The 20,131-nt window shown below is 45.3% G+C and overlaps 1 protein-coding gene across 1 annotated transcript in view; it reads right to left on the bottom strand.

The window, feature by feature from the left end:
• med13a (mediator complex subunit 13a) overlaps nt 1–20,131 on the bottom strand; it is a 106,285-nt gene that overhangs the window by 12,024 nt on the left and 74,130 nt on the right. The window contains exons 11-21 of the mRNA XM_069668971.1: nt 14,715–14,745; nt 14,207–14,328; nt 13,851–13,941; nt 10,691–10,902; nt 8,200–8,396; nt 2,507–3,429; nt 2,239–2,406; nt 1,641–1,864; nt 1,192–1,381; nt 516–930; nt 169–400 (exon numbers count right to left, since the gene is read on the bottom strand). Coding sequence (XP_069525072.1) covers nt 169–400; nt 516–930; nt 1,192–1,381; nt 1,641–1,864; nt 2,239–2,406; nt 2,507–3,429; nt 8,200–8,396; nt 10,691–10,902; nt 13,851–13,941; nt 14,207–14,328; nt 14,715–14,745 — 2,805 coding nt within the window. The remainder of the gene's footprint in view (nt 1–168; nt 401–515; nt 931–1,191; nt 1,382–1,640; nt 1,865–2,238; nt 2,407–2,506; nt 3,430–8,199; nt 8,397–10,690; nt 10,903–13,850; nt 13,942–14,206; nt 14,329–14,714; nt 14,746–20,131) is intronic.

Raw genomic sequence — 20,131 nt, 5'->3', positions numbered from 1 at the left:
TCAGCAACGATGCCACCGAGTCTAATCTATTACCATTAATCTGTTAACCATTAAGGAGCAATTGACTCACAGACATGGAATACAGAATTAATGTATTTCTCATCATGCATTTATCTTCATGATGATAAAATGAAAGAAATACGCAGCTCTCCTGGGAGCGTCACTCACCTGTACTGATATAGAGTTGCGGATGTGTGGGGGCAGGAACTGAAGCATCTCAAGGTAGCAGCGTAGCAAACCCAGCGTCCACACGCTGGAGTGGGCCGGCACTGGGCCCGGGCCCCCGTCAGCCTCCTCGTAGCTGAAGGGGTCCACGATGTAAACAACGATGGCAGGTGGATATGTGATGGCGTGCGACTCCCCGTCTGTGGGCACGCCGACCTTCTCTCGTTCCAAAGTGCTGGGGAAAAGTTTAAACAGACTAAATGTTATCAAGCAGCTGATCAAGGCTCACTCATTCACAAAAATGATGCTTTATTTTCACTGATTAGTTCAGGCTGTGTGTCCTGCAGTACCTTTCAGGAGGCTCGGCGGGCCCCTGGGCCTGGCTGCTGGAGTTGTCCCCTGAGGTGCCAGTGTTTTGGGTACCAGCCTGCTGTCCCAGCTGTCCGCTCTGGGGGGCTCCTCCCTGGCCCTGGCTGCTCATGCTCCCAAAGGGGGGGAACGAGGAGGGCTTGGCAGACGGTATCCCGCTGCCAGGCTGGCCTGAGGACGTCACCATGCTGTTGGATGACGAAGAGCCGTTGGTGGACCCACTGTTGGTGCTGCTGCTGTTGTTGTTGGGTAACGAGGAGCCTGCAGCGTTTACCGTGCCCTGCTGGCTTGAGGAGGAGCTAGAAAGTTGTGTGGATGATGACTGGCTGGACGAGGGCGGGGGAGTGGGCTGTGTGAGGAGGGAACTGTCCAATGGCTGTGAAGCGAGGTATGGAGCTAAAGAGAGACAACACAAAACAGGACTTTTGTTAATGAAAAGACACACTATTTATCCAACTCAACTTCTCCTGCACTGAATTTCTCTTTCACAGTCAAGGCCCCTCTCTAACTAGCCTTTTCATAACTCCACCAAGTGGTGTCAGAGGTGGAAATCCAAACACAGAACAGACTGAGTAGAGTAGTGAGCAACAGAGAAACCGGGACTATAAACAGTTGGAGATGAGATCATTTACTAAGCAGGCTGTAAGTGACACGTACCGAGGTTGTGGCGGCACACTTGTGCATAGAGTTTGAGCTTAGTGAAGGCGTCGCTGTTGCCGCTGGCAGCCTTTAGAAACCAGTCGCTGACGGGCTGATCCACCAGGTTCTTGGCTCCGTTGCCACCGACGAGGACTATGCCATCGGGGTAGCCTTTGGAAATGGGCCGGTGCTGGCCGAGTCGACACGACTGCAGAAAAACACAGATAGAGACGAAGTGGCAAACAGACCATGAGTGTGGGAAGTGGTATGTAATGTAGCGGTAGACAACAACAAAACAAGTTTTAAGCAAGTTTCTAATTGAAGTTTTTCTCCCTCTCAGGAAGTCTTAGATAATTCCTCCATTGACATAAACAGCCAAAGCTGCGATAGACAGTAAAGAAAGGACAGTGTTAAAATATGGATAGCAATAACACTGACGTGTTGGCACCCTTCCTCAGAGCCCCTACCTCGTAAACAGCTGTGAGGTCACGGAAGAAGCTCTTGGCACCGCTGAGCAGAGCCTCGTTGTCAGGACAAACCACCAGGTACCCGACGTCCCGCTGCGAGCCGAAGGGATCCAGCAGCAGTTTCTCCCAGTAGGGCAAACCGAACGGAGACAGCACCACAAAGTCGTACTCGTAACCCACCAGGAAGGTGGGGATGGGCAGGGGCTCCGGGGACTCGTCTGTGCCTGTGGGAATGGGGAGGAAAGGAGGAGGAGAAAGAGGGGAAAAGAAGAGGAGAAGGAGAGGTGTTATTAACAGGTAAGGTGTCAGCCACCCTCCCTCCTCCTTCCGCCCTCTGCTGTGCTTCAGAATTTGAGGTCACAAAACGCTGTGACAGCTCCTCCCAACAGAGCTGACATCTGGACCGCAGCAGAGGGACCGCACTAACTATTGATCTGACAACATCCACAGTTTTACAACCACAGGACACACACATCCCAAATGTCACGCACATGAACGCCACAGGACTTTAGTTGCAGGGCATTTTTCAAAGAATCTTCATCATGGCATAAAAACTTGTGTACATGAAGTGGAAAAAAACTAATATCCCCAGCTTTACCGTAAGAGCCCCGTCCAGCCATCTTGTGGAACTGCTGCCAGGTGAGGGGACCCTGAACGCCCCACGACCTTACTGTCCTCTTCTTCTGGATGGCGTCCTGGAGTACCGGCTGGAGGGACATCAGCACCCGCAGCACGTCCTGAGAGCACAGTGCACTCACGTCCACTGCTGGAGAACAGAGAGAAGGGGAAGGATTAATCACATGAGAAACTCGACTCTGTGGCTGCAAGAAAAAGAAAAGCTCACACAGACAGGTGAGCTTCCTCACCGTTTTGTTTGGCCCAGTGGTGCAGGCAGGTGCTCTTCACCAGCGCCTCGTCCACTTTGCCCCCTGACATGTTGTCCATGAACTGCCTGCCGTGCTCCAGAGCCATGTAGCAGTCGCTGTGGTAGTCCCTCTCCTCCACCCTCACACAGGCCGGTACAGGGGCCCCGCTCGGCCCCCGCGTCACGATGTCATGCTCCAGCGTTGAAATGGGTGAAAAAGGGTTTGTGCACTGATCCTGCAGGAGGAGAATGAGCTCGTCCGGGACGCGGTCTCCCCTCCCGACTCCACATTTCTCCAGCGAGGAGAGCCGCAGCTCCTCAAAGCGCTTTTCTGCTTCTCTGCTGACGTCCGAGCCGCGGCCGATGATGTCCAGCTCGTCCTCCAGGAACAGGCCTGAGCCGTTGCCGTAGCGCCGGTTGACGACGGCGCTAAAGCCACAGCTGCAGGCTTCCTGCGCCTCGCTGACGGGGTCGCTCAGGTACACGCCCACATCAGCTCCTTTTATGTTCATGTTACACACGCAGATGCAGCAGCTGTCAAAGTTGCAGTCCTTGAAGAGGTTCATGACCGACTCGGAGAGGATGAGGGTGACGTAGAGGCTGTGGGCCTCGGGGATGGAGGGCACAGTCGCCGGCTCTACTGAGTTGAGCGGTCGGCAGGTGGAGGGGGTGGACGCCGGCGAGTACAGGTCTGAGTTCTCGTACTTGAGCGAGCCTTGAACGCTGGAGGGGCCTCGAGGTGTGCGTGGGGTGCGTGGCGTTCGTGGGGTGGGTGCAGAGAAACGCGGGGTGGCAGGTGAAGGCAGGATGCCCGCACCGCTGTTACTTGGTGGGGCACTGTTGGACATGAAAGGCGTGTGGGTCTGAGGGGTGTAGGTCTGGCTGTAGTCCTGGTCCATGGTGCTGCCCACGCTGGGGATGTTACTGAGAAAGACAGGAAGACAAAAGGAACTTAAAGCAGGGTTCCTACATCATTTCCATTTCAAAACTTATTATGACGTTAATTATTACATAAATGTGCGTCGATGTACGTTTCACAAGATGACAGCAACCAAGTTAAAGTGGACAACCTCGGAGAGCGCGTTTTTTATTCAAACATTGAGAAACCTTTATGTTATTGGACGGCTAGACGGAAGAAAAGTCAAAAATGTCGAACTTCTGGTATGTGTTTCCCACACATAAACTATACCTGGACCGCCCAGGTATGTTTGGCGACTAATGTTTCTTATTTTATCTTTAAGATCCTCATCCAAGAGTGATCAACATCTGAACATCCTCCCCTCGTGCTGTGCCCCTGCTGTTGCGAGCAGCGTCTCCACACAAGCTTGTCACAGAAACACACACACGCACACGCACACGCACACGCACACAGAAAGGACTTCTTGTACTTCCGAGTTAAATTTGGACCTTCTTATGCCTCTTTTAAAAGTGTTTAAGTGCAGCTGTGGAGTTACACAGTGTAGTTAGACATGTGGCGAACCGAACGCATGTGTCACACAGTTGTTCCGATTGAATGCGTCGGTGCATGTGCATCGTGATGGATCACACCACATGTAAACAGTCGACCCAGAATTCTTCAATTCGAATGCCAAAAGTGTGCATGCAAACCGTGCCCCATGTTTTTGTCTCTTTATAAATAAGAACCAAACATGAGATGAAAATAAAATGATGATTTCATTTTCACAGCATCTCTGCAGCTTTTTCTGGAACAAATATTTCCCTACTCTCTTGTCCCCTTTCATACTTTATTACATTAAAAATCAAACTCCCTCCTTTTATAAAATAATGATAAGATAAAACTTTTACATGCTTAGGAACCCTGTAAGTGGCACATTTTAGGGTTTAAAAACGGGATCAGGGGGAGTCCAGGGGTGCTTAAGGGGATTCCTGTGATCCCAGCAAAGCCATGTGGACGATTAGAAATGATCCCTAATGGTCAGTGCATAAGATTAACTACTGTAATCACAGCTTCTAAAGTCAATTCTTTTAATTTCCCAGGTTCCTTGAAGTAAAAAAAAGAAAAGCCTCATACAAAACTCTCAGCAGTGCTGCTGATGTACAGTACATCTCAATGTAGCATGAAAATAAGGAAGACGTCCTGTTCTCCAACACAGAACTGACTTGTTTTTCCAGGTCTTCCCTAAAAAGCAATGCTCGGTACGTTGCTTCAAATAACAACGTGCTGTTATCCAACTGTCTCTCTGCATTTGTAAAGATAGTTTGAGTAATAAGGCAGTAGGGCACGACCACATTCACAACAAAAGGAACGCAGAGTGGGCTTCGACTGCACACATGTTTACACATGAGAGGACAAGAATGTGGGAGAGAGAGAGAGAGAGAGAGAGAGAGAGGGAAGGAGAAAACGGGGAGCGAGGAGAAGCAGCGAGAGAGAAAGACATTCAATAAACATTTCTATGAGCTTCCCTCTGAGGTGAGGTTTATTTTAAGGCTGGCGAGCCACAGTGAGGGAGCAGGAGGGAGAGAGAGAGAGGGAGTGTGTATTAGAGAGCAGGGGAGAGGGTGAGCACATCGTGTCCCCAGCTATATGTGGGGAACAACTCCTGGCACAGACCCATTAAAAGGAAGTCCCAGCACTACTTTCTCTCCCGCAGCCAGAGCACGTTCCAATATGGGATGCAGGCTGAAGGCTGCACAAACACAACATTAGAAGATCTTTACCCATAATTCTCTGGACACTGGCCAAGCTCGGTCAAGTGCAGACACCCCTCCCTCCCTGCATTACCAGGCGTCGCACTCCACTTACACACTTCAATTTAAACAGCTTTAATATGAGTGGGGTTCTTTATTTTCTCTCTTTATTGGACCACCTTTGTTGCTTGTTCTGCGCTACATTTCCTGTCATGCTCCAGCGTAATGTAATAAAAGTGAAATGTTATAATAAGAATCTTAATAATCAGACAAAAGTGCATCTCCACAGTCGCAATTAACTCTGCTGCAAACAGAATAAATTCCTTCTGATGTAAAAGTCAGTCAACATTACAGCTCAGCCTGAACCTGCTAAATTAGTTTGTTTTCCACTTATAAGCAAAGCACCTCACCTTTCTCACAAGCTGAAACATTTTCCAGAGCCATGTGGAGTGACTAAAGCACACGACAACATCTCACAACGTTAGCTAGTTAGAAACTACCAGCCAGATGTAAGCAAATTAAAACAGCCTACAGAAACCAGTGCTACTCCAAATACACCACTATGCTGACAGTTCAGTTTAAAGCAACAGATTCAGCTCTCTTTGAACCAAACTGTTGCCTTGGTTCACAAAAATTATGGCAACAAATGTTCGTCACCGACCTTTATTCCATGAAGACGAGATGTTGACGAGCTAGTTGATAATAAAACTCTGATGACACGCATGTTTTGTTTTCGCGAACAAGACATTCGGACATTCAAAATCCATGTATAGATATTTTCCTCCACTGTGCGTCTAATCTGCCAAAATACAAGCAATGCATTCCTGTAACTGGTGTCCTGAATCCGTCCCAAACATGTCCCAAAGCGGCAGCTTGACAACAACATGGCCGCATCCATGCAAAACGGCTTTGGCTGAAAAAAACACAGAGCACACTTTATTTTTTTAACGCAATGCACTGTATCAACGGGAGACGGAGAGACGCCCTGTGGCTACAAGTTAGGTGGGAGAATTGGAGACTGGCTTACAGATTCAAACACTTGGCACAACCTGTCAGCTTGATATCATTTTCTGATACCTGTATGAGGCTGCGTGAATGAGCGTGAAGAGAGAAAACGTTTTGACTAACAGTAATGATTGACATGTGATGACTTCTTATTGACTTAAACTATGGTAAAATGCATCCAACCTCATGATTGGCTGCTTCGCTGTCGCCATATCGACCGACATCAAGGTGGATGAGAACGAGATCCAACAAGCCAGGTGGTTCACATGGCAACAGGTGATTGAGTCTTTGCTCAAAGGTTTCCGTGCAGCCCTCGCCATCCTGTCCAGACAGACCATCGCCCACCAGCTGATCTGACACTGGATCGGCAAGAACTCTAACCTTTAACCCCTAAACAGCTCAGACACACCTCCAGACGGTCAGACGGATCTGAAAACCAGCAACAGTTACTGATTTACTGGGACAAACCAGTTTTTCAAAATCAGTCCTATCACGCTATTACAGGGAGCTAATGCCATTACGGTAGGAAAAAATGCAATTTGGCTCTGTGCCTTTGGAGGACGCTATCTGCTTCTCCAATGTCTCCTGGAAAACCTCCAGAGTACGTAAAACACGTCATCTGTGGGAGGCCAGGGGGCTCGCTAAGTTACACTTCCTCAATCGAGGATGCCACCTCCGATGTCATGTCTCGTTCAGAATCGTCAGGTTTGAAATGTAGACTGCAGACCTGAAGATGTTTTAGACGATCCACCGGTATATTCTCGTTGTATTTCGGATTCTGTCCCGCTCTGAGCCGTTACCTGCAGAGAAACGGTAGTATTTCACTCCAGCTTCTCTCACTGGGCTGTTCCTTTCAGAGGGAGGGTGCAATGCACTCTGGGTGTTGTAGGAATGTAGAATGAGTGAAACCACAAGCTGTTTGTACAACTTTCTCCACAGCTATGGCGCCAATTTCAAATATTATTGCTTCTATTGATTACAGAGAACACCAGCTTTGACTGACAGCTGTTTTTTCCAGGGGAGAACTGCTCCTTTAAATGGGTGAATTATTATGGTTCATATAATAACCATTATAAAGTTGTCGTCGACTAAAACTAGACTAAGCTATAAAGGGTAAAAATGACTAAAATGTGACTGAAACTAATAAACATTTTCATCTTAAGACTGAGACTAAATCTAAAATAGCTGCCACTAGCACTGGTACAAAAACATTTTCCAATCACAGCCGTACTTATTAAAGCTCTGGTATTTGCTCACGGCCAGTTTACTCCTCTACAAGATTGGTGTTCTGAAACACCATGATGAAGGTTCGTGCTCACATCCGTAAGATTAGATAAAGATCAGTGATGCCTCAAGTTTTTGTGTGCCTGCCAGATTGAATGTTCCTGGGTCAATGCAACACACGGTATAATACCTTTAAGTTCAAACTAATGCTATAAGAGTCGGCAGCCCTGATTACAGAAAAGCACAAAATCAATAGAACAAAACGAGGTTTGTTTTGAGACTTTTAGGCAGCAGAGGTGTAGCTGTGCGCAGTTAAGAGGAACAGTGACAGATCTGCCAGAGACTCCGGGCTGCTGTGAGCAGCGAGGTGGCATGGAGCCGCTGTGGGGGCCCATCTCACCACTCCAGTGATAATCCTCATCCTCAACCAAGGAGGCATTTTACACTCATTTCCCGGCTCCGCCTGAGGCAGCCATGCATGGGAAATTGAGCCGCCAGCTGAGGGGGTGTCCAGGGAGAGACCAGAGGGTGTGTGGACCGAGAGGGAGCAGAGTGTGAGTGTACGCTTCCTCGCACACAGAACGCAAAGCAGCCAGCGCAGCATTGGAATTTTTTCAGCAAGCCTCGCTGAGAATGCCTCAGAAAACTAATCATCCAGATAAATATTAGGGTAGAATACTTGAAACAAACCTTTGTTCAGAAATAAGGCATGAAGAAGAGAGCTCTGCATTGATACGATTGGGCTTTCTGTTGCACCTGAAGGCGACAAACTCCCGCTAATTAAAACCTCAGTAAAAAAGCACAACAGCAGCTTACCTGTCCTTGTTGAGGAAGGTCATGACAGGCACGGGGTTGAGCATCTCCCTGCCCATGGTCCAGCTCGGTCTGTAGATGCAGTCCTCGGGTATTTTGACGGGTGGGAGACACTGGCTGGGCAATGTCTTCAGAGGAGCAAACATGGAGCAGCCTACGAACGCCTGGCACAGCTCTGGCTTGAACACGAATGAATAGTCCTGCAAGATGGACAGAAAATAAAGAATAGTAAGGTACAAACATAATTATATCTATTCATACTTTGAGAGAAAATCTGCCTCCTTTAGAGAGGAAATTACTCAGAACAGCATCAGCTGAACATGTTAAACACTTAATGAACAAACAGATAAATCAAAGCATATCTGGCTCAGACTTCATTACCGTATTTTCCTTTGAACACAACATCTGTGGCAGCTTTATCTCCGTCACTCAAAGTGTACTACTCGAAAATCAAAGGAATGCATTTAATAATGGCACACCTCAGATTTTCCTGCCTTTCATGGATTAATTACAACCATGCACTGTTTCATGCTGGCCATACCTTTTGGTGATAAAAAAATCATTTCAATTATATCGGCTGCTCTAATTTTTTAAGTAGTGCAAGGGCGTAGAATCACGTCCCTACCAATATCCACAAATGACTGAATTGTCCCTTCAAACTATTTTGTCCAGATTACACTTGTTGCACTCACAAGCAGCAGAGGAGCCGTCAGTCTGTCTCTGTAAACAAGGACTCCAGTCTGCAGGTCACACACTTCACTAAAGTGAAAACGATACAGCTGAACATGTCTAAGGATGGGTGTCGTTAAGATTTTAACGGTATTACGACTCTTATCGATACTGCTTAACGATCCAGTGCTTTAACGGTATTCTTATCGGTTCTTCTCGTTATTTTTTAAAGAGGAAAAATGAAAGAACAGAATTAAAATTATCGTATTTTCTGAAATGTAAAATAAACAATTATTCACGGCAAAATAAACAGCAATGTATAGAACAGATCCCTATTATAGACGGCAATGTTGTGTTGATGGAAATACAAAACTAATGTGTCGGGCTGGTGGTGGGCGGGGCTTATCAACGAACCCGGGTCCTCACGTGTACTAAGTTTGCTGGGTAACAGCGTCCAGTGAGAAGTGTGGCGCATGTCTCTGCCTGTGTATGAGGCACTTCAGACAGCTGTTTGGACAGATCGCTCGTGTTTCCGCTCTTACAAGCAGAAGTGTTCGTCGGCATCGACTCTGGTGAAGTGTAGCCACACTTGATTGTTTAATTCTCTCCGCCATGGTAGCGAGCAGGATGTCTTGTGTGTGCGCGCTGTGTGTGAGCGAGAGCTGCCCCCGCCCCTCGCACACAGGCTCCGCGAGAGAGATCTCTCTTTTGGATTGGGAATATGCATCACAGACGAATGTCTTAATCTTATTGCAAATTAGAAACGGTTGCTGAAATTAAACGTTTTTGTAACAATAATACATTTATTTTCTTTATTTCTCCAGTACTGAAAGCAGAACCGATAACGTCATAAGTTTATCAATACTGCAGTATTTCATAATTCAGCCTCAGGGCCTGTTTAATACCGGGTTTCAGTACCCATCCCTAAACATGTCTCAATCAAATGACCATTTTTTGCATCGCCTCCGCGCTGTCCATCACTCTCTCTCCCTCTCTCACCCTCTCTCACCCTGGGCGAGCACAGTTTGTTTAAATATTATAAATAATAATTAATATTATTGCCCTAACGTCTTTGGTTACAGCGTGACATTTGAAATGGAAACACCTCATCATGAAAGCGTGTGGTATCAAAAGTTACAACCTGCCTCAGGAAGCGTCACCTTGCAGGACCATCACAGAACAAACATATTGATAATTTATGGGTAAAAAAAAAGATAAAGAAACAGAGATTAGAGTTTGTATACTAAAGTAATTTCTTCTTTTCAGTCCCAGGCAGTTATGAAACAAGAATCACCTTGTTTGAATGTAGAATTCCTTTAAAGGCAGGGAGAGTGCAGTTGTCGTCCCCACTAATGTTACAGTGAAAACTTACGCTCTTGAAGTAGTGCTTAGAACTTCTGCCTAACACAGCGTTTGAACTGTTTAAACTTGTTGCAGCAAATACAATATAATGTATGCAGTGACATCATCTACATATCAGGAAATGTCAATGTTTTAAGCATGCCTAATTAGCTATAAGGTGTTACTGTTTGCAATGAACCCATGAATGTTGAGACAACTGTCGCTGGAAAACTTTGATACTGAAGAAAAAAAGATTACGAGTTTGTTGCTCAATGTCACCTCACGTGGGCAGATGATTGTCGACATAGTATATTAACTTCGTCCTCTTAATCTGAAGGGAACTCTCTGACCATATATCCACCAGTAATCACTCACTGTGACTTAAGACATCCCCTGGTTCAGGCAGTAAATCTGACCTGTTGGTCCACTCACTTGTAATTGATGCTGCAGTAATACAGGGCAGATTTATTGAGTCAGGACCCACCTTGATCTCAGACGGCTTGGGGCTGCAGAAGCTCTCCTCCACCTCGATCTTGAAGTGGCCTCCCAGAGACGAGGTGCCGTCCAGCGTGGTCATGCCTGTGTTGGGCTCCATGCTGCCGTAGTCTTTGCTGCACATGTTCATGGGTGAGTAGCCCATGATGTGCTGCTCCAGGGAGGGAGGCGTGGGAAACATCTGGTGCAGGTCTGCCGAACCTGGTGGGAGAGAGAGACGAGGAGGCATCAGTATGTGACAGACAAGATTATCATGTGATTGAAGAACAGCGACAACAGAAGGTAGGTCACAAGTGTATTCCTGAAGTAGTTGTGTTGGTGTTGGTGATGATATTGTTCGCACAAAGGAGCGCTGAATGTGCGCTCTACTGTAACCGAATTATGTTATTTATTTTGCAAGGTGTAGGAAGCCCATGTTGATCTATTAAAAGGAATGTTTATGTTTAAATCAAGAAATCTTTGCACGTAAGTTTGTCTCTCGTTGTGTTGGTATACCTTCTTGTAGACATCTTCTGCAAAAATAGATATTCGAATAGTTCAAACTTGTGTGTTTTTAGAAGTAAAAATAAATTGTAGTTTTTAGCCAAATTTTGACAGCATTAATCTGCACACAGCACCTTGACCTGCCCCCTCTTTATGTCTCTCTCTGGCTGCTATGTTGACTGTCATCATCAGCAGTCTGTTTATTAAGTCACAAAAGAGGACGTCTGTGTGTGTGTGTGTTTCTCTGCGGTGTGTTTCTCTGCTATAAAATATTATAGAAGTTAAAGCCAGGTAACGCTGTGTCATGTGTTTCCGTCATGCTTTTGTCGTATGATCAGTGACGAGGTCAGGGGATATAACGGAGTGCGATTAATCTGCGTTAATTTTTTTGACTTCATTTTTGCTGCAATTAATCGAAATGAAGGTGTTATTTTGACAGCCCAAGGAATATGTTTAAGACATTTTAGAAAGGTTTATGAATGCAGCACTCAAAGTTAGGAAAAAACATCATCACTGAGTGTTAATTTGTATATGTTCTTTATGATATGGTAACATTTTAAAGACTTTTAAATGAAATAAACCTGTAAAGGGTCATTGAAAACACAGTGTTGTCTTAAATAAAATCTGTGACATCTGTTTTCTCCATTCCTGACACTAATAAATTAACCAAACAAACTACACAACACTTTTACAATAACGAAGTAGCTTACTTTGTTTTACATGCTGAAAATGAACATACATTGAATGATATTTTGCTGGTAATGCCCTGTACAAACCACTTAGATCAGTGTCTTAACATATCCCTGAAGAAGAAAACACCAACTTTCATGTAGATGACTTGACAAAGTAAAACGTGTCTTTTTCAGGTGTTCGCCCTCTGATGTTTGCTACCACAGGTTCTGTCAAGATGCTCGCTGATGTTTGTTTTCACGTCCTGCAACCAAATATAACAAGCAGCTGTCTTTACCGGCAGCGTCCATGTAAACACAAAACAGATGAACACTTATTGGATAGGATTTAGGTGCAACAGGCTTCTCGCCAACGTCTAATGATGTAATGTGTTTATTTAGTTATCTATTAGCAGGAACATATACAGAACCCTGCAGGGCTGCAAAGGGGGTTAAAAGACGGAGCACCTCCTTTTTACTGCTTTCATTTTCATAAGCCAATTCTTCTCTCTAATAACAACTCTCTATATAAAGAGACTATAAGGGGAATATCCGAGGCCAATAATTTTTGTAATTACCAGATGCTTCCAGGGGCTAACAAACACTATTCATGGTAAATGAGTCAGGAATGTTCAGTGTCTGTTCATAAAAGTGAAGCAAAACGGTTGACGTGAGACCAATTTACTTCACAGTAAAATATAGAGTGTCCTTAAATTCTCTTAAGCTCTGCATTAGGGTCCCTGTGCTCAAATAAATAAATAACTAGATGTAAAAAATATTACTGAAAATACTTAAAGGTACAAGTGTGTTCAAGACAACTAATTGGATGCAAGTTTACAGTAAGTGTTAGCATAGAAAGCTTGCAGCAGAGTAGCAAAGGCGACAACAAAGCAGCAGCGACAGGGAGGCTCTCAGAAGTGACCTTAAAGGGCCAGTTTGCGGATTTTCAACCCCAGTCCTATCATGGGGAGCTAATGCCATTATGGAAGAAAATTTGTAGTGCCTTTGCAGGACGCTATCCGCTTCTCCAACGGGCCCTGGAAAACCTCCACCAGACTACGTCAAACGCGTCATCTGTCGGAGGCCAGGGAGCTCGCTGAACTACACTTCCTCAATCGAGGACGCCGCCTCCGATGTCATGTCTCGTTCAAAATCGTCAGGTTTGAAATGTAGACTGCAGACCTGAAGAGTTTTTAGACGATCCACCGGTATATTTTCATCATATTTCGGATTATGTCCCTTTCTGAGCAGTCGCCTGCAGTGAAACGGTAGTATTTCACTCCAGTGTCTCTTGCTGGGCCGTTCCTTTCAGAGGGAGGGGCGCAATGCATGCTGGGTGTTGTAGGAATGTAGAATGGATGAAACGATGAGCTGTTTGTACAACTTTCTCCACAGCTATGGCACCAATTTAAAATATTATTGCTTCTATCAATTACAGAGAACACCAGCTATGATTGGCAGGGGCTTTTTCCAGGGGCGGACTGCTCCTTTAACACCGACTCACACCCCTAAGACTTCCTCACACTGTTACAAACTGCAATTCAAATGGACTTTTTTTTTACCGTTTGATTAACAAACAAAAGCAGCACAAAAAGCTGACATAATAAAATCCCCAATTCAATTTGTAGATGTAACATGACAGCATTTGGAAAAGTTCAAGAGGGGTGAACATTTATAGAGGGCACTGTAACTACAGCCATGTTCTCCACCACTAGGGGGCCAATCCAGGGGTGAGCATCAATAATGCATTAGTATTAAAGGCCTTAATTCTAATTAGAGGATTTAAAGGATATGAAGCCATTATGAGCAGGGGGAATACTGTGTTTAAAACTAAATGACTTGCTGAAAACTCTCAGTGAACCGTTCTAAGTTTTCAAGGGGCTCCTGGGGAGGACCGAACTGATTTCAGATTAACACCTGAGGTGAATCCATCCGTGTAGTTTAAGGAGACACGGCACATCAGGGAAAAGAGAGAGAGACGGGTGTAGAGATACGTACTGATGCAGGAGACGGGGTCCAAAGTCGAGGTCTTTGCTTCCTTGCTGCCAAACTTCTCGTCCGTTCCATTCACCGGTCGTCTGGAGCCAGGCTGTGGAAGAAGAATATCAGCACCTGATCAATTAGGTAACTCAAAGCATCATTAAATAACACAGCTTTAAAATCATTACTGTTATGTTTCTCACACCTGAGGGGCCTACAAGTTTTCTCACACATGACATGCACTTGAACTGTCAGCAAGACTTTGCTCGAGCACATGAACGCGAGCACTTACACACACACACAAACACACTGTGCCAGACCACACTCTGTGTAATCAGATACTCATCGCAGTGTGAGCCAAGGCCTCTACTAACCGCCAGATCATCCTCGTCCGAGTTGAAGAGGTTGTCCAGGTCGTTGATGGACACCACCAGGTCCGTCTCGTGGATCAGGCTGGTGGAGGCCATGCGGTTGTGAGCGGCTGCCCGTTGAGCATCTGCACAAACAGACCTGCTGTTAATACTTGTGGGTTTTAATTGAGCTGTGACTGCTGTGCAAACTGACTACCTGGACTGGCTTCAATCTGCTCTCCATTCAATCAATCCAGGAAGCAGATTTTCTTCTAAATTCAATTATTAAAATGCTCATGGATGACGAATCCATCCCATGAGACTTAAATTAAAAACCATTGAGAATGAATGCTCCTTTTGTACTGAATGATGATTGATATTGAGAAACTGAGCGTGCACATACAACGTGCACCTCTTGTCCTCACTGTGCAGGTCTTTTGAGGTTCACATTAGTATCAGATGTGTTTGTGTAACAGCAACCAGATCACAGAAAAGCTGAGACACATGTTAGGAAATAAAAAAGCCTCCTTACCATCTGATGGTCCTGCTCCTCCGTCCTCACCCTGTGAGGAAACAGGAAAGATTGGACGGTTAGATTCGGAAACACACACACAAGCAGACAGATCAATCAAAGACAGGATGTACGACTAATCAAAGCTAGTAAGTACGTTTCATTTCAGGTAGATAAAGTGTTCCGACAGAGTGACAGTGTACCTGTAGTGATGTGGGGGGATGTAGTGCTCTACGTCAAGTAGGTTATTTCTGATTTTACCATTTTAATTTGACAGTTTTCCCCATTTCATTTTAGTTTTAAAACTACTTTAATCTTCTCACGTTGTTCTTTTTCTCTCCCCTCAAACACACACCTACACCTCGCTCTCTTTCTCCCTGTACGTGTCTGCCCAGACACTTTTATTTTTTCATCCACAATTCAGTTTTCACAACAGCAGGTGATCAGTGTGTGGACGAGGCTCGATGCTTTACACACGAGCTTTAACAAAACAGCGCAAGTACGACCACATCAAACAAGAGAGGCTGCCTTTACAGAGAACATCTGTGTGGCCTAAATCCGATTTATGTTGCTCAGATGTGACTCAGGTCTGTTTTTTCATGACAGTATGAACAGCACAAATCACACGGGATCTCATCTTTGCAAATCTGATTTGGGCCACTTTCATTCAGATTCAGGTCTGATGTTTTGCAATGCGACCTGAGTCTGAACTGTCAAATCGGAATTCATTCTCGATTCTCGACATTCATCACAACTGTGCGCTGGCGTGAGTCAAACTGTAAATATAAACATGGACGGCTCCGACTCCGCGTCCACACACACACACACCTCCGTACTGAAGTAGCAGCCATTGCTCCATAATTAAAAATGTGGCTCTCTGTCTCCTCATCCTCGTTATCATCTGCTGTCGAATTCACTGGCTTCCACATCACATCAATTTATACATGAAACCGTAAACACTGACTTCCACGGCCACCATGTTTGTTAACGTACGACAGCGTGCTGCGCGTAGCCTTCGTTATTGTTCTTTTGCTCATGTGGGTCAGCTCAGGACTGTGACCAGTTCACACCACAATCTGATATCGGCCACATTTTAAAAATGATGTGAACAGCCAAAGAAAAGAAATCTGGATCTGAGCAATAAATCAGAATTGAGCACTAAGGCTCGCAGTGTGAACGTAGCCTCTGTGATTCTGTGCAGTTCATGTGATTGTCAGTAGACCCTCCTCCGGATAGCAGAACAGACAGGCAATCAATCGATCACCAAAGCAGTTTTCTAGGCAGATGAAAAAATCTGAATAATAAATAATATCATGGCGGCCAAAGACACTTTGCTGACCTTAAATTAACCTAGTTGGAAAACACTAATATTACACCGTCTTGCTCTTAAGGAGGGACTGAGCAGAGTCTTTTTCATGACTCTGTTTGCATGTGGGTCAATAACTGATTATAAACAGAACCAATACATTTGACTAGAGTCAAAGCAGAATGTGAAAATACACAGAAAATAAAATATTCCACTTAGTAATAAATAATAATATAATAATAATAACTGAAAACAGAGGAAACTGGACCGAAGCAGAGGAACGCAGAGAGAGGGCTGCTCGCAGCTGCTGTGGCAAATGAGATTTCCAGTGTGGATCAGAGTGAAATCATGATCCAAGGAATGGCCTGTTAGGCTCCAGCCCAGACGTCAATATGTGGGAGGACTGGCCTTCTGTAAGTTTGTGTGTGTGTGCTCTCGTGGCGGGTTGTGTGCACACTGTGAGCTGAGCAGCTCTAGCTGGAGAACAGGAATGTTATGTCCCGGACATTGATTTCATTACGCTCCAGGGCTTTTCTCAGAGTAACGCAGGCTTTAATCCGTCTCCCTTAAAGGACCAATCCACAGCGGTGCACAACATCCGCACCAAGGCCACAATCTATAGGTGCTAATGATGCCTTAACCCCTTATCAATACCCCGGCCTTGGGTGGGAAAGTGTGTCTGAGTCTTTACATATTGCACAAGCTTGTCAAGACTCCAAGGCTGCCTGCATCAAATCACCTTTTTCCTCCATTTCACTTCATTCAGCAGACACATGAACACTCTAATATTATAGTATGAGGCTTCTTTAAAGCACAGGTCACATGGCCTGCAGAGTGATGCTGTCGATGCAAAGTTCACACCGGGTCCCTGCGCTCTGCAGCAAGCCACCAGTAGGAGGTTTAATAATGTGGAGAATGCATAAAGCATTGCTTCTGCACAAAAGTTGCAATTCAAATCATCATGATTCAGGAAGACCCCGAGTGTCAAACTGACCCTTCAGTGTTGGTTGTTCACAAGAGTTCTGCAGGAATTATCCGCCGAGGTCTCCTCCTCTCTGCAGCTAAAGGACCAAGTGATTATTACTGTTAAAAATGATGAATACATGTTGAAAAACTACACTCCTCCCACGCTCTTCTTCAGCAGACTCAGGCCATCAAGAGGGGCTGCAGTGTTGAGATGCTCTGCTTGTTTGAGGTTGGGATTCCTTCACAAGAGTTCGTCGTTCAGAACACTTTAACCAGGAGCAGAATTAACTGCAGTAATGTAATTAAAACTGGTAAAAACACTGAATAAAGCATTGCTCCCCCACAAAAGTTGCAAATCAAATCATCATCATTCAGAAAGATCCTGAGCAGCTTGTGTCAAACCCTTCAGTGTTCATTGTTCACAAGTGTTTTGCCAGAATTATCCGCAGAGGTCTCCTCCTCTCTACCGCTAAACGACCCAGTTTTTATAACTCTTAAAAATTATGAATAAAGTCGTCTTATGAAAACAAACTGCATTCCTCCCACGCTCTTCTTCAGCAGACACACAGGCCGTGAAGAGGGGCTACAGAGGCTACTAGCTTGTGTCTAGATGCTTTGTTTGTTTGAGGTTGGGATGCCTTCACTGTTCATCGTTCTCAAGAGTTTTACCGGAAGCAAAAATAAAGTGGTAATCTCGATTGTCTGTTAAGTCACTATCGCATTATCTGTCTATCGCTGAATGAACCACAATGCTGATTGAGCCTATGGCCCACTGATGAAAGCCTTTGCATTTGCAGTATTACAGACCGGGTGTCTGTGGCGACTTTCACAGAAAGAAATCTCAAGCGGCGCTCAGTTAGTGACGCGTTTTCCATCAGCCAGCAGTGGTTGGTCTGCTAGAGAGGGTAGGCGGAGCTAAGAGGCTGCTTTTCAAAAACGTGCGACTCTCCATCGATCTTTGGCGAGGACTTCGGTGACTGTGAGCCAAGCTGTAGCTAACGTAATCTCGCCTTCATCTGGTTTAATAATATATGTGCCAGAAATGTTTTAATGTCCAGCCAACATGGGATACACATGCTCCGAGAGTTAAAACATGAGTCTCATGTAAGATGATATTAGAGTTTGGTGTGGCACAGCACTGGAAAAAAAATACAAAAATAATTTTAACCTTCAGATTAAACAGCTGAATCCAGTCTGACAAACTCCTGAGTCGGGTACAGCCCTAGAATAAAGATGATGCTGAAACACCGGGTCCAGCTTCAAACACACTCACAAAAAGGGGTAAAAAAAAGTTGTGTGTATTTATAGCGAACACTATCTGTTATCTTTCAAGAGGGAATTCTCTTAACGCGCCTGAAATATATCACATCAGCAGGTGAAGCATCCTAAAGCACCGAGGACTGAAGAAGATGCTCAAAGGAAAAGGCCCGTACACGCTGGTATAAAGATTGGGGAGGAACACCCGCACACATGTGGTGGATACACACACACATAAGGCAGACAGTGGAACGGCTCCGTTGCACAGACTGCTCTTCAGGGACTCTCCACTCCACTGAGAGCTTCCTTCACCCTTACATTCCCAGCATGGACCGCAGGGACAGAAGAGAAGCAAAATATTTGAGTGTGCTTTTTAAGCTTAATGGTCCAGTGAGCCAGGTTTGTTGCCGTGGTTAGACTCCAGGCTCTGTGAAGCCTGATGCCGACATGCAGCCAAGGAATGAACACACACACACACACACACACACACACACTGAATCTCCCTTTCAATGCTGGGGGCGATCCACAGCTAACAGGTGGCCCTTGTCTGGAGCCGCAGCCAACAACCTCACAGGCAGAGCGGAGGAATACGGTGGGAAGGGGAAGGAGGGAGAGGGCAGATCAAACAGGAAAAACACAACAACTTAAAGGAAATTGGACAGGCTAACTACTTGGTGTTCCTCTGGGCTCAGCTAACAATGGTGATTCAGGGATAGCTTCCTGCTCCGTGAGACTTGGGCAGCGAAAGCGGATGTGTGCGGAAAGCGGTTGCAGCGTTATTTTTAGTGCAGTATTGCTGAGGATGCTGATGGCCTATTTTCTACCTCGCCTGCTCCCTGATCTTAAAATCAGTCCTCTTGTTCCCTTTTTACCCCCGGGGCAACAACCGAGGAAGGAGGGATGAAGTGGTTACTCTGCATGCTGCCTTTTAGGAAGGCTTCATAACGCCAAGCATTTGTCAAACTGCAATAAATCCTACGGGGTGTGGCTGCGGAAGAGATTGAGAGCAGCCAACTTGCAAAAGGGATGTGTGTGGCTTATTTCCAGGCGGAGTGGAGTTTGACGTGGACCATTTTCAGGTCAACTAGTCACGATAAAGAAGTGACAGAGTGTCAAGTTCAATAAAGACGTTGAAGTTTATGATAAAAACCACCAGTGTTTCAAGGGGAAGCTGTGCTGTATGAATATGCCACCCTTATACTAGCCACGCCATTTGGTGATGATCATCAAATATCTTGTGTAATAATAATCTACCCTTAACTGGGATATCTGTGCTAAACTTCTTGCACAGATTGGTCTTAACTTGCATTCACTAAGACAAACACAGAGAGAAGCCATAGTGACGGGCAGTGTTAACTTTGGCAGCCAGTTATGTTGGAACGTAACATTAAGCATGTAAAGCCACAGAATGAAGCCGTGCAGTTACAGCACCACATTCTGCACATTCCTCTCATTTTATATCATTGTAGTGGATGCTGCTTCCAACCTAACGCGTTGCCATGACAACGGCGGATGACTACCTTTTTTCCTCATTAATGATTATGGTCATTCAATCAATCAATGGTCTACCAGGCAAACACGTAAACTATTAAGTTATTTTAACTTCTTAATTTACTGTTTAACTTTATTGGTAAGAAAAAAAAAGAGTCACAATGTTTGTTTCAATGTTTGTTTGAAGCTAAATGTCAAATGTTTGTTCTGTGAAGATTAAACGTGATTGTGGTTCCTTTAAAGACCAGCAGTTATAATCACCGCTTCTCTTTGAAACAGTCTGACCGAAGCAGACGGCCCGTGATCGCTCATTTTCGTGCGGGAGAAGCTTCCGATGAGCCGGGAAACGCCCCCTTTTTCTCTGAGCACATTTTAGACCAGTCTCGCTAACGAAAACAAAACATACGCGTGGTCAGAG

This window comes from Semicossyphus pulcher, unplaced genomic scaffold, assembly GCF_022749685.1.
Source record: "Semicossyphus pulcher isolate SPU_LCO1_2020_fin unplaced genomic scaffold, fSemPul1.0.p SCAF_10, whole genome shotgun sequence".
NCBI lineage: Eukaryota > Metazoa > Chordata > Actinopteri > Labriformes > Labridae > Semicossyphus > Semicossyphus pulcher.
Note: the sequence above shows the minus strand (reverse complement) of the source record. Positions and strands in the feature narration are given on the sequence as shown.